Source organism: Caloenas nicobarica, chromosome 19 (assembly GCF_036013445.1).
Source record: "Caloenas nicobarica isolate bCalNic1 chromosome 19, bCalNic1.hap1, whole genome shotgun sequence".
NCBI lineage: Eukaryota > Metazoa > Chordata > Aves > Columbiformes > Columbidae > Caloenas > Caloenas nicobarica.
The window spans coordinates 1,434,035-1,447,158 of NC_088263.1; the positions used below are offsets into that span (position 1 = coordinate 1,434,035).

Consider the following 13,124-nt stretch of genomic DNA (forward strand, 5'->3'; position numbering starts at 1 on the left):
CAGGTGAGTGCTGCCCGGAGGCACTGTTGGAGCTGCGGCGCCGCAGGGAGTGGGAATGGCGTGGGTCTGGGCTCTCCCCACCTCGCTGCTTTGCCGCGAGGAGCTGTTGCACCTGCAGACCCCGGCTGGGCTGGTGTCCCCACACCCTGGGGACAGCATGGCAGTCATCGCACTGGTGACACCATCCCCTTGCATGGGGCACTATCCAGGCTGTGCTCTTCCTTCCGAGCCCTGCAAGCTGCTTATGGAGCAGGGCAGGGTGAGGTGGCCCAGCACAGGGACAGACCCAGGGGACTGCGATGAGCTGGGGGCTGTACCGGGGCAGCGCAGGGGCTGTGCTGGTGTGCTGTACTGGGTGCGAACTGGGCGGTTGTACCGGGGCAGTGCAGGGGCTGTGCTGGTGTGCTGTACTGGGTGTGAACTGGGGGGCTGTACCGGGGCAGCGCAGGGGCTGTGCTGGTGTGCTGTACTGGGTGTGAACTGGGGGGCTGTACCGGGGCAGCGCAGGGGCCGCGTTGCCCTGTCACACAGCCAGCGGTGTGGGGAGCTGCCCGCCGAGGTGGCTCCGTTTGTGCAGGGCGAGGGGAAGAGGCGGCCGTGGGCCCAGCTCCTCCCCGGCTCCCGCGGGAGCTGATTGGCACAGGCATGGCCGCCTGCCCCGGGCTGCTGGCATTTGAGTCGCTTCCAGAAGCTGACAAACCAGACTGGTCAGAGCCAGGCTCGGCCCCAGCCCTGCCTGGCCCGGGACAGGCAGCAGCTGCCTGCACAGTGCCTGCCACGCCTGCACCCCTTGCAGGCGCAGCACGCAGCGCCCGGCTCGTTGCCCTCTCCTCTGGACTGTGGTGGGTCAGTACTGCGTTGGCGCTGGGGGGGAGGAAGAGGAAGAGGAGAAGGAGGAGGAAGTGGCTGCTGGATGCTCACGGCGATACCTCTCTTGGCATAGCCTGTTGGTGAGGGTGATGGGGACACACCTTGCTGCGGGGGCTTCTGACCCATCGGCCTGGGAGGGGGTTCCAAACCATGCCGGAGGGATGACGGGACTCTGCGCGGACACTGCTGCCTTTAAGCCCTCCTGGCAGCCGTGCTGAAGGGCACCTGCTGCCCTGGAGCAGCGCTCGGCTCCCACACCCAGCCCCGAGGGGACACGGGGGGCAGTGGGTGAAGGGGGCAGCTGTGGAGCACCCACAGCCATGGAGCCGGCAGCAGGTGAGGAGGCAGAGCCCGGCCCCCAGCCCGTGCAGGCGGCTGGCAGGGAGGGCTGTGCCAGGCAGCAGGGCGAGAGCGGGACGGTGGGGTCGGGGGGCGCTGGGGAGCCGCCCCGGCTCTGCGGGGAGGTGCCTGCCGCTGCCTGGGGCTGCTGGAACCCGCTGCCGGCAGAGGACACAACCAAGCCGCTCCTGCCCGGGCATGATGAGCCACCTGCCCCTGGTGCCTCCCTGCCTGTGGGGCAGGACCCTCCGGCTGCTGCCGCCACCAGCCCCGTCTTGCCCCACGGAGAGAGCCCAGCGCTGCAGGAGGGGTCATCCAGCCTGGAAAGTGCCTCCAGCTCCATCCTGAGCCTCTCCGGCGAGGGAGAGGAGACATCAAGTGACGAGGAGGTGGCGGCGGCAGAGCCGTGCTGTGTGCTGGCGGGCAGCGAGGACGAGTGCCCCATCTGCACGGAGCCCTACGATGACCAGCGGCACAAACCGGTCCTGCTCAACTGCAACCACGGGCTGTGCCGCGCCTGCCTGCGCGCCATCATGGACACGGCCACCGCTGCCGACTTCGGCCGCGTGAGCTGCCCCATCTGCCGCCAGAAGACGCCCATGCTGGAGTGGGAGATCTGCAAGCTGCAAGAGGAGCTGCTCCTGCTGCACGCCCAGCACGGCTCCTCCAGCGCCCTGGCCACCCCCCGGCCCCCTGCCTTGCCGCCCCGGCGCCCAGGCCTCGCCGGTGCCCTCGAGCATCACTTCCAGGTGCGCTTCCACACCACCCGCATGTTCGGCTGCCTGCCCTGCGTCCGCTACCCGTTCTGCCTCATCCGCGCGCTGGGGCGGCTGGAGCGGCGCTGCCGCTGCTGCTACCTTCTGCTGCTGGCGCTGCTGCTGGCCGCCGAAATACTCAGCCTGTTCCTCATCTTCCTCCCCATCATCCTGATGGTGCTGCTCTTCCTCATCCTCGATAAATAGCACCGGGTTTGTGCTTCCAGGCTGGGCCATGCGTGGGGACAGGAGGCCCAGCTCCTGCTTCTCCCTCAAGGCTGGTGCTGGTGGTGATGCCAGCCTGGGAGCGGCCCATGAACCTGGGGAGCCCCATGGACCCGGGGAGCCCCGCTGCTGCCAGTGAGCCTGGAGCAGGGGAGGCAGCAGAGAAGCCGGGACGGGCGGCTGAGGGAGGTGACCCTGGAGTCGGGCATCGCCTGCGTCCCGTGCGGCACCGAGTGGCACAGTATGACAGCAGCGAAGGGGCAGATGGGGCAGGAGCCCGTCCTGCATTGGGCACCTCCCCGGTGTGGGGCTGGGAACCGGGGCGGCTCTGCGGGCAGAGCAGGGCTGTGCTGTGGGCTGCGCCTGGGACAGACGGACGGGGTTCCCCAGCACAGACTGGAAATACAACTTGCATTTGTACCACAGCTGCATCTGTGAGTTCAGTGCCAGGTCCACGCTGAGTGTGTCCCCTCAGGGCCCAGTGATGACACAGGGAGGAGACAGGGCCAGTCAGTGTCCCCAGCCACCCTGGGAGGGGCTGCCTGCCCCCACCGTGGCACCTCCCAGCCCATGCCAAGCGGTGCCAGCCTGTGCTCATGCCTTTCCCTGCGTTGTGATAAGAGAGCAAACAGGGCTCTGTGCCCGTGCCGTAGTGCTGGCAGCACCAAGCAGGACCAGCCGGTGGGGCCACAAGTGCTTGGGGACAGGCCGGTTCGGCCCCAACCAGGCACTGCAGGCAGAGGAGCCCGGATGAGCGCGGCACTGGGGCTGTGCCCACGTGGGACCTGCCCGTGGCTGTGACATGCAGAAATAGTTCAGTGCTGAGTGGGATGTGGGCTCTGCTGCTGCGTGGGGGCTGCATCCCAGCCAGGTGTGATGTCCCGCTCCCCGGGATGCCCTGGAGCAATGCCCAGGCCATGGCACGGCTCCTCTGCACCCCTGCTCCCTGCCATGCTGCAGGGCACAGGGCTTGCAGATGATTACTGGGGACACCTGCATGCTGAGGGAAAGGGGAGGGGGACAACTCCAGGCTCCCAGCCACCTTTGGGCTGATGGTGGGTGACAGGGAGGTGTCAGGCCCCTATGACCTCCCCAAGATCCCATCGGGGAGTCAGTCACCTGCAGTGTTGGCACCTGTCTCAGCAACCTGGGATGTGCTGCTCCTTGTTTGTCTCTGCCAGCCTCCTCTCAGTGCCCAGCCAAAGCTCTATGCAGACCCCATGCCAAATCGCCCTCTGCTGTCACCCCGCTCTGTCTCCACTCTGCCTGTCCCCGCCAAAGGGCTGGCTGACACCGCCATGCCCTGTCCCCCTGCCCGGCCATGCCAGGGTTGTGCAACCAGCTGCGTGTCCTGGCTTTGCCCCTGTCCCCTGGAAACATGTTGTGGGCACCTCCCCAGGGCTGCGGGGGACCGTGGGTTCCACCACATACCCCTTCCCCTTCCTCCTGCAAAGGGGGCCAGGTCAGAGGGGACAAGCAAATGCTCCCCTGCCCACACAGCCCTGTGGGAAACCCATGTCCTTGTGCCCATGGGGACAGAGATCTGGGCCATGGGATTTGCTGGGACACTCAAGCTGCTCTCAGCATTGGGCTTTGCTCTGGGGGAGGCAGCGACAGGAGCAGGACACTCCAAAACAGGTCAGACTGGGAGGCAGAGGCAGGCGAGTCCCCCCTGGTCCCCTTTGCACCGAAGAATATTTATTTATACCAAGTGGAGCAGATCCATCAGGAGAAGCATCAGCTCAGCACAGGCCAGGGGCATTTTTGGCTGGAGGGGGCTTGCGGGGAAGGGGGGGCTCAGACACCTGGGGGGTGCCGGGCATGTGTCCTTGCTCTACATTACATGAGGGGGGGTGACTGCCTTTTGGGCAAACCGGGCCAGAGCTGTCCCCATGGGGACACGATGGAGAACGATGCAGCCTCCAGCACATCTGCACTCCCCTCTCCCGCTGCCAGCAGCTCTGGGTGCTCAAAGCCATAGAAGGGCACGTAAATCCCCCAGGCTGGGTCCTTGGGGGACTGCAGTGCAGACAGGCCCCGTGGTGACCTGGCTGCAACGGCCACTGAAAGGACTCGGTTATGTTCAGCATCGGGCAGCACAACAGCTGCGCTGCAGCACAGCGAGCCGGGGCTGGGGGTGGCATGTCGAGAGCTGCAGGATGCTGTGCAGGGCTCTGGCTGTGGGCACTGTCCCCCTGAACAGCCCCCCAGAGCCCCTCTGGAGCCCCACATGTGCACCCTCTGATCCCTTGCAGTCTCCTCCAGACCCCACAGCCCCTCCCGGCACTCCAGACTCAGCATGCACACCCCCATGCAGCTCCCATCCACCTTCTCACTAGCCCCTCAGCTCTCCTTTCCTGCCCCCATTGCCTCATGCAGCCCCCCTGTCCCTCTCTCTCCCACCATGCACTCCAGCACAAACCCCAAATCCACCCCATCTCCCCCACCTGGTCCCCTCGCACAAGCCCCTGACATCCCATTGCACCCCAAATGCTTCATCGCATCTCCCAGCTGGTGTCCCCAGACCGGTGACATGGCTGGCCCCATCCCCACAGGGCTCTTCAGGGCTGTATCTCTCCTCCCACTGAAGTCCGATGTGTCCCCCACATGCGGGTCCCCAGCCATGCCTGGGCAGCAGTGAGGACATTGGCAGCACAGCAGCCACAGACATGCACCGAGCGCACCCGGTGTCACCCGCCCGGGCAGGCAGCGGTTGAGTGTTGGGGGTCAGGGAGTCAGGGGCCCCATGTGGCCACAGTCGGAGGCATCCCCTCACCGTGTACACCAGCATCTCCCCTGCCCCGCTCAGCCCTGCACTGGGGATGTGACAGAACTGTCCCCATCCTGCACCCCCAAAAGCGAGGCCGAGGGACTGTGGCTGAGGGGATGGCACAAAACCGGTGGGGCACCAGAAACAACTCCCACACCAGAATCTGGCCTTGACCGTGGAGCTGGGGAGTGAGCGGGAGCAGGTGCCCATGTCCGTGGGCAGCTCTCGCCTGGACTGAACCCCAGGAAAGCTCCCAAGTGCAGCCGTCCCTCCTGTCCATGGGGCCAGAGCCGCCCTGGGGGCCTGTCACAGCCTCTCGGGCTCTGTGCTGCAACTCGTTATCACCTCATCACAGGGTTGCACCTCGTTGTGAAAGTCGGGTGCTGGCAGAAGCCATTGCGAGCAGCTTCCTCTCCACCGAAATGGCCATTTCGGGTGCATGACCTCCTCGGGTTGAGATTTCGAGGCTGCAGGTCCCCAAGGAGGTCACAGCCCAGATGCTCGGCCACCTCCTTCCCAACCTGGCATCATGCTGCTGTGGAGCTCAGCGCAGCCTTCGGCCCCTCGGCTGGGGCTGCGTCCTCCCCCCACTTCACACCAGTGGGGAACCGGTCCCGTTGTGCAACCTCCTGGCAGGGCGGTGGGGCCGGACGTGCACCAGTGGGGCCACGCAGATGGGGACCGGCCTCGGCACTGCCATCGCCAGCAGGAGCACTGAGCCAGCCAGGCCTGGCATGAGCCCCAGCACCGGACAGGCTGCAGGAGCTGGTTTTGGGGAGAACAGCTGGGAAATGTCATCCCCTGAACCCGTGCCAAGGCTGACCCCAACCTGGCAGAGACCTGCCCTGCTTCATGGCCCTTCTCACATCCAAACTGTGAGTGCTGGGGGAATTGCCATCCCCAGGAACCATTTAACTCCCCAAGTCCCCTTTCCCATCACGGGCCAGCCCAGAGAGCAGGAGAGCCCAGAGCCCTGGACAGACATTACACCAACCAGAAGATTTTAAAACCTGCTCATCCGCGAGCTGCTGTGAGCACCCGTGCTCGCACGTGGCAAAACCCACTCCACGGTGATGTCCCAGCCATGGTTAAGCAGCGGGTGGGACTTGAAGCGCTTTGGAAACCCAGCTTGGATGCACGAAGCTCGGCATGGCCGCACCAGCCATGGGAGAGTTTGGGGGCCAGGGATGCCAGAGTGACTTTGAAAGACGTTGAATTCACCTGCAGCCACAATGCGAGGGTTGGCACGGCCCCGCCATTCCCGTCCCCTGCAATACACCCAGGTCCCTTGTCCTACGAGTGCTCCTTCCAGGTTAATAGGGCTGGAGAAATGGGCTGTCACCCAGCACTTATTCCTGAAAGGCCCATTTCTTCCTTAATTGCAACTCGAAATCAAATTAGTGGTTTTAAATTTACTCTGTGCCCAAGAGATACCATGGGGGGTGGGGAGGACACACCGTACCCTTCGTTCTTGTGTAATAAAAAAGGTAAATTCCTACTCTGAGGGCAAAATTGCTGCCAACTCTGCTCTGCCTGGCCCGTTACTTCGGGGCCTTTGGGGCCATGCAGGTGGAGGTGCTCGTCGTGGATTTGGGATGAGCCTTTGGGGCGATGGAGATGCTCAGCCTGGATTCGGGGCTGTCCCAGCTTCCCTGAGCAGCCACATCACTGGGCTCAGCGGGGGGATGTGAAGACAGCCAGAAGCCCCCAGCACTGTTTCCAGGGCTGCATGTGCCCCCCAAAACTGAGGTCGGTGGGGATGTGAGTGCAAGGCCAGGGAGCCAGGTCATGGCAGCAGCACATGTGGGGCCGGGTGTGGCACCGGCTGCATTATTGATGCTGTAACTCAGCACCCATGGACTGGGATGTGGTTTCATTTTCTGGGGATAGACACCCTCCCCAGACGGGAACCTGCAGCCAGGGACAAGGGGTCCTGAGCCCCCCTGCAAACCTGCACCCCCGGGGTGGGGGCTGCCCCCAGGGCTCAGCTATGAGCTGGGGACGTGCTGATGCTTTGGGAGCGGCTGCTCCGCAGTTGCCCATAGCAGAGGGCAGAGGCAGCCGCTGCGCCCAGAGAAAGGAAATTCGGGGGCCAGCACTGTGCTGGTGGGGCTGTGTGTGCACAGAAAGCCTCAGTGCGCACACACACATCCCCTCCGCTCTGCACACGCATGTGCACGCTCCAGCCTGCATGCGCGGCTCGCGCGCTGGGTAACCGCGCTGCCCTGGGAGCATCCTCCTGGCTGCTCCTGCCCCAAACTTCTGCCTCTCCCAGCTGGAGAGCTGCCATCATGGCAACCCCAGGGTCCACTTGGTGCTCCCTACCGATGCCGTTTGCCAGTGCTGCCAGGCCCTGTGGCAGTCCCTGCGTGCAGCTGGGGACGGTGCAGAGAGGCCGTGAGCCTGGCAGGGCCCACGGGGCGTCTGCCTCGCCAGAGCGGGACGGGGAGCCCAGCACGGCCCGTGCCCCTGCCTGGCTCCCGTCACCAATGGGTGCCACCGGGACCGCCGGCACCTATGAGGACAGGCTGAGGGAGCTGGGGTGTTCAGCCTGGAGAAGAGAAGCTCTGGGGAGAATTTATTGTGGCCTTTCTGTGCTTAAAAGGGGCCGATAAGAAAGATAGGGACGGACTTTTGAGCAGGGCCTGTTGCAATAGGACAAGGGGCGATGGTTTGAAACTAAAGGAGGGGAGAGTCAGGCTGGACATGAGGAAGAAATTGTTGCCCCTGAGGGTGGTGAGAGCCTGGCCCAGGTTGGCCAGAGAGGTGGTGGCTGAACCATCCCTGGAGACATCCCAGGCCAGGCTGGACGGGGCTCTGAGCAACCTGAGCTGGTGCAGATGTCCCTGCTCATGGCAGGGGGGGCACTGGGGGAGCTGGGAAGGGCCCTTCAACCCAAACCATCCTGTGATTCTGTGATCAGGCTGGAAAATCCTCCCCTGGTACACTGTACCACACAGGAAGGACTGGGACATGCAAGGGGTACTGAAGAGCCCTGGGTGCGGCTGGGGACCGTTTGCCCAGTGTGGGCAGGGTCCCTCCTGTGGAGAACACACAGTGTCCATCTGTGTGTGGTGGGACCAGAGACTGGGCAGGGAGGGGACACAGCCGCGTTAGAGCCAGGAGCTGGGTTGGAGGGGAGGTGGCAGCCCCTGCTCCCCAGGGAAAGCCCCTCGTCTGGGTATCTGCCCCCAAATGTGCCCCACAGACCGAGCACAGCAACACGCCCCCGAGACACCAGCTCGCCGTTCGTTCCAATATAACCTTTATTGGGGAGACCGATGAGGGTTAGAACAAGGCCGGGTATAAAACATCATCATTGTCACAACCAGCAGCAGGAGGCATTGGCAGAACAACACAGAAACGGTGGTGCCATCCCTGTTCTCCACCGGCAGCAGGTGGTTCTGGGGGCTGTGCTGGGGCATCGCCTGCTCCCTCGGGGTGGGGTGATGGTTTGGCCCCTCTCCCTGGATGGATCTTGGGTTTCGGCCAGTGCCAGGGGCTGCTTTTCCCCCCCAGGGTGGGGGGCTCTGTGAGGCCCCTCTGTGTCTCCCAGCCCCGGTGCCATGGGACTGGGCAGCGTGTGCTGCTGGTGCCGCCATTGTGCCAAGATGTGGAGCTCAGCCCTGCAGGAGCACTTGCAAATTATGGCTTTTTCTTTATGTTTTTAGGTTTATTTTTTTGCTTTTTTGGCAGCAAACTTACCCCTCCAGGTGCCCTGGAGAAAGCAAGACTGTGCACAGGGGGCCGCCGCCCTGCCAGCCCTGCTGCACAGGGGTCAGAGCAGAGGTGCTGCTCTGGGGATGGAGCTGTGGGCAGGAGCCAGATCTTTGCCTCCTTCCCCAGCCAAATCCCCTCACTGGAGCTGGAAATCTGGGGTACCAGACCCTGTGTTGCACCCCCGAGCCACCCCACGGGGCATCAGTGCAGGGCCCTGGTTGGAGCAGCAGAGAATGGACACAGCTCAATGCCTTTGTGAACGCGTAGCGGCCTGGGATGGGGTGGCTGGGGACAGCTGGGGAAAAAAACAAGAATCCTCCAAAACGAGGATAAAGTGGAGCTTTCCTCAAGGGCCTGCGGAGGAAACGGGCCGCATGTCAGCTCGCAGCCGAGGGGCCAGTGCAGCGGCTTGGCGTGGCTACGACTCGGGCGCATGGTGGCATGGCCGCTGAGATGAAAGCTTTGGCAAATAACTTACAGAGAAGGGCGGGAGGGGAAGTAGGGGACCTGTCCTTGCCTCCCATGCCAGGTGGGTGACCTAGCGTGGCACCAGGCACCTCCAGGGCTCCTCATGCCGCTGCTGTTGTCTGTGGGGCAACAGGGAGAGCGTCGCTCTGGCCGGGACCCAGTGTCTGCTCTTGGGAGCCGTGGGGAGAGAGGAGGGAGAAGGTGCCCGGGGAAGGAACGTGGTGGGATGGTCGATGCACAGTGGGGGCACCTGCTGCAGGATGGGAGAAGACAGAGCCCCTGGATGTGCTGGTGGACACGCTCCCCACCCCAGCGTCCCTCTTCCTGGGCACTACCGGGGCATAGGGGGCTGCCGCCAGGTCCCAGCGTCCCCATCACCCCCCACCAGCACTGGTGAGGACACCGGTCCCATGTCCTTGGCTGCGGTGAGGATCAGAGCATCTCTGGGCTGTGCCATGGGCAAAGAAGGGACCAGGGACCGGCCACGGCGCAGCACCGTCCTCTCCCACCCGCCAGCCGCCCCGCTGCCGGGAGGCGCGGGCAGGGGCGCGGGGCTCACATGATGGTGCAGGAGGAGAGCGGGTTTCGGATGTGGCAGGTGCAGGCGGCCCCGCAGTACTGGCGAAAGGTCTGGTAGCAGCTGCGGTCGGTGTCGCTGCTCCACTGGACGGGGTTGGCGGCCAGGGCATCGGCCGGCAGTCTGTTGAGGATACTGGTGTTGACAGCCAGCGCCGCCAGCCCGTAGTCGGTGAAGAGGACGGTCTCCCGCTTGCAGGTGGGGCAGGAGATGAACTTGTACTTGGGGCAGGACTCGTAGAGGATCTGCAGGCACTCCTCGCACACCGAGTGCAGGCAGGAGAGGATGCGGGGCCGCTTGTTGGTGAAGTTGTACATGTGGCCGCAGGTGGGGCACTCGAGGGGCTCGCAGGGCGTCGAGGGGTGCAGCACGTACTGGTTGACGATCACCTCGTCCGATGGCGGCTGCCGGTGGTAGCAGACCTCGGAGCTGCCCTTCCGCTGGCTCTGGTACCCGCGCTCTCGCCGCGGCAGTGGGGGAGTCCGGGGCAGCGGCAGGGGGCTGGGGGTGGCATCCAGGGCAGGGATGTCCCCGCACGCCTGGTTGACGATGATCTCGGACTCGGAGGGCCACGCGCGCTTGGCCACGAGGGGCGGCTCACGGCGGGGGGCCGGTGCGTAGCGTGGCTGTGAGGCCTGTAGCTCCGAAAACTTCTCCGGGTGGATGATTTTCATCGCCTCCATTTTAATGATGACCTGTTGCCCTTTCAGACACGACATGAGTATCGTTTTCACATTACTGTCCACTGCTCTGGGGTCTCCGAGGGACGCCTGCATGAGGCTAAAACATGCCGGCAGCCTGCTGAGCTTTCAATCTCGGTCTGGCTGCGGAGCAGGAGCACGGGGAGGAGCCGCTGGCGCGGGAGAGCATCCTGGGGAGCCGGGGCAGCGCCAGCGGGCCCTGCGCCCCTCTTCTCCAGCCAGCCCCGAGGGTGCCGGGCACGAGGCCAGGGCGGGCCGGGGAAGGTAGGGCTCACAGCAGCATCCTGCCCACCTTGGAGGATGCTCTTGGGGTGGTGATCAAAGCGTCGGCTCCCCGCAGCGCCTCGCCGGGATGTTAATGTGACGTTGGCCGTCACTCAGCAGTCTCCCGCTTCTCCTTCGCTGGCTGTTCCTGCGATGGACCAGCTGCAGTCACGAAGGGTAAATTGGAGTCCGTGGCACGGGTGCTGCCCAGGGCAGGTCAGTCTGCAGGGGTCCCACAGGAACTGGGGGCAGCCCCCGCCTCACCCCGGCCTCCGCCTGGCCTTTATTCCTGTTTACACGCTGTGGGATCCTCGTGGCGCTGAAGAATGTGTTCGGGAATTCCTTTGCTCTGACCTCCCGGCTCCACCACTTGCTGTCAGCGGCAGCTCCCGCGGGGCAGGGGCCCAGGGAACATCCCGCGCCGCAGGGCAGCTCACGGGGCTGCCGCGCACCTTCTCCCTGCCGTCCCTGGTACCTCTGTTCCCTGCTCAGCTTCGTGCTCGCTGGAAATGAAAAGCGAGGCGAGGTTGGATCCAAGGCTCTCCAGGGCTCTGCCGGCTGCCAGCACTCCCTCGGGATGCGTGCCCGCCTGCATCCCGGCAATTTGGCAACTGAGCCCTGCAGGTCCTGTCCATCCGCCCGTGTTCAGGCCAGCGGAAGTGGGAGCGGGCAGGTATTTCCCCCCAGGGAGCTCCCAGCAGCCCCAGGTGCAGGGTGCTGGGTGGCCTCTCTGCCCTGGGGATCTGTGCGGGCAGGACCCCCTGCACCCCACTGGGATGCAGGGGCCCTCCTGGGGGGCTCCCCCGCTGGCCTGCCTCTGCTCAGGGTTTTCTCTCACGTTTAGCCCCTCCTCTGCTTGGTGGATCTATTTTTACCTCCATGGCTTGCTCCTGATCTGTCCCTGTTATTATCCCTCCCTCTGGCTTCCTCTCCCCCTTCCCAGCTCCCTGCCCTTGTCCCAGGGCTGCTGGAGAGGATGGCCATGTTTGGGGGCAGGAGATGGGGGGCAGGCAGTCAGCCCGTGGCCATTTTCTCCCTCAGCAGCCCCAGCAACAGCCTGTCTCTCCTCCGAGAAGGGCGAAGGCACTCTCCTCCATCACGCTGCAAATCCTGTTAGAGGGATGCCTGCTCCTGCTGAGCCCTGCCAGGCCTGGTGAAGGGGGCCCGAGGGGGCCATGTGGTTGTAGCAGCAGCCCCTGGGGACAGTGAGAGGCCGGGGAGGGCTCAGCCCTGGATGCCCAAGAGCAGTGGGGGGCTGGATCCCTGCCCGACCCTAGGGGGCTGTCCTGGGGGGCTGTGCCCTGGTGGCACTGGGGTCCTGCAAGCATGCTGTGATACCTGCCCTGGGGATGGAGGCCTCGTGTCCTGCATCCCCTATCATGGGCCCACATCCTGCACCCACGTCCTGCACCCACGTCCTGCACCCCACATCCTGCACCCTACGAACAGTGTATATTCCCTCCGTCGTGCACAGCAGCAGCCCTGGGGGCTCTCTGCTCGCAGATCTCCCACAGACACTCACCCGCAGCGCACTGACGGGCACAGGGCTCCATGCAGTGAAGCAGCTGCCGCGCAAACCCGCCGCCTTTCCACGCTCACGCCGTCACACCCCTTCATGCACAGTCCTGGCGCAGCACCCCGCCGTACCCCGCAACCCCAGCACCCCCGGGCGCTCCCCAGCACCCCCGACACACAGCACCCACCTCCAGTGAGCTCCCACCACAATCCTCAGCCCCATGCTGCGCTGGCACGCTCCAGCCCAGCGGTGCACACAGATGTGCACACAGATGTGCACGCTCGCACACGCCCGCACGCACCCGCGCCTGCCCGCCCGCAAGGTGATGCCCCTGGGCAGAAGGACGGTCGCTGCCGGTCGTTACCTGCATTGGCCCGCGGTGCCTCGGCCGGGGGATCCCGCTGTGGCCGTGTCCCCAGTTGAGCCTCCAGACCCCCGCTCCGTCCCCGGGAAAGGTTTGGAGGCCCAAGCGGCTAAAGGTTATCTGAAAGGCAGAGGGATGCGGGCGCTGCCCGTGCCAAGTGTCGGCTCCCCGAGGATGCTGCCGGGTCTCCACCGCTGCCGGCCGGGCCGTGGCTCCCGGCCCCGCTGCCCCCGGCCCCGCCGCCTCCTCCAGCAGCTTCCCCGGCGGCGCGGGGAGGGCACCGGCCACAGAGGCAGGGGCCGGCGCCGCCGGGCTCCCGCCGGCTCGTCCGGATGCTCCGCGGGGAGCAGCTGCCGGGGGGAGGCGGCAGGTAGCGCCGCTGCCGCGGGGGAGGCACCTTCCGCCCGCCCGCTCCGCTCTCCCTCCCCCGGCTCCTCCGCCGCCTCCTCCGGCCGCGGAGCCGCCGCTCCGCGCGGGGCTGATGCAACACTCCCGGCTGGCTGGGGGGAGCTGCAGCCCGGGCACCCCCCGCTCCCCCTCCGGCAGGTGCAGGCG

At 65.2% G+C, this 13,124-nt stretch overlaps 2 protein-coding genes across 2 annotated transcripts; one reads left to right on the forward strand and one right to left on the reverse strand.

Moving 5' to 3' along the window:
• The first annotated feature begins 898 nt into the window (after positions 1 to 898).
• Positions 899 to 2,214, forward strand: LOC135996397 (uncharacterized). The gene has a single exon (XM_065648322.1). It carries the CDS (start codon positions 1,191 to 1,193, stop codon positions 2,169 to 2,171), a length of 981 nt encoding a protein of 326 aa, XP_065504394.1. The 5' UTR covers positions 899 to 1,190; the 3' UTR covers positions 2,172 to 2,214.
• Positions 2,215 to 8,236: 6,022 nt separating this feature from the next.
• Positions 8,237 to 12,898, reverse strand: RNF208 (ring finger protein 208). The gene is made up of 2 exons (XM_065648621.1): positions 12,570 to 12,898; positions 8,237 to 11,192 (listed from the first exon to the last, which is right to left on the reverse strand). Exon 2 carries the CDS (start codon positions 10,498 to 10,500, stop codon positions 9,703 to 9,705), a length of 798 nt encoding a protein of 265 aa, XP_065504693.1. The 5' UTR covers positions 10,501 to 11,192; positions 12,570 to 12,898; the 3' UTR covers positions 8,237 to 9,702.
• Between the last annotated feature and the right edge of the window lie 226 nt (positions 12,899 to 13,124).

Coding starts and splice junctions, on each gene's coding strand:
- LOC135996397 (XM_065648322.1), top strand. CDS start 1,191: ATGGAGCCGGCAGCAGGTGAGGAGGCAGAGCCCGGCCCCCAGCCCGTG.
- RNF208 (XM_065648621.1), bottom strand. CDS start 10,500: ATGCAGGCGTCCCTCGGAGACCCCAGAGCAGTGGACAGTAATGTGAAA.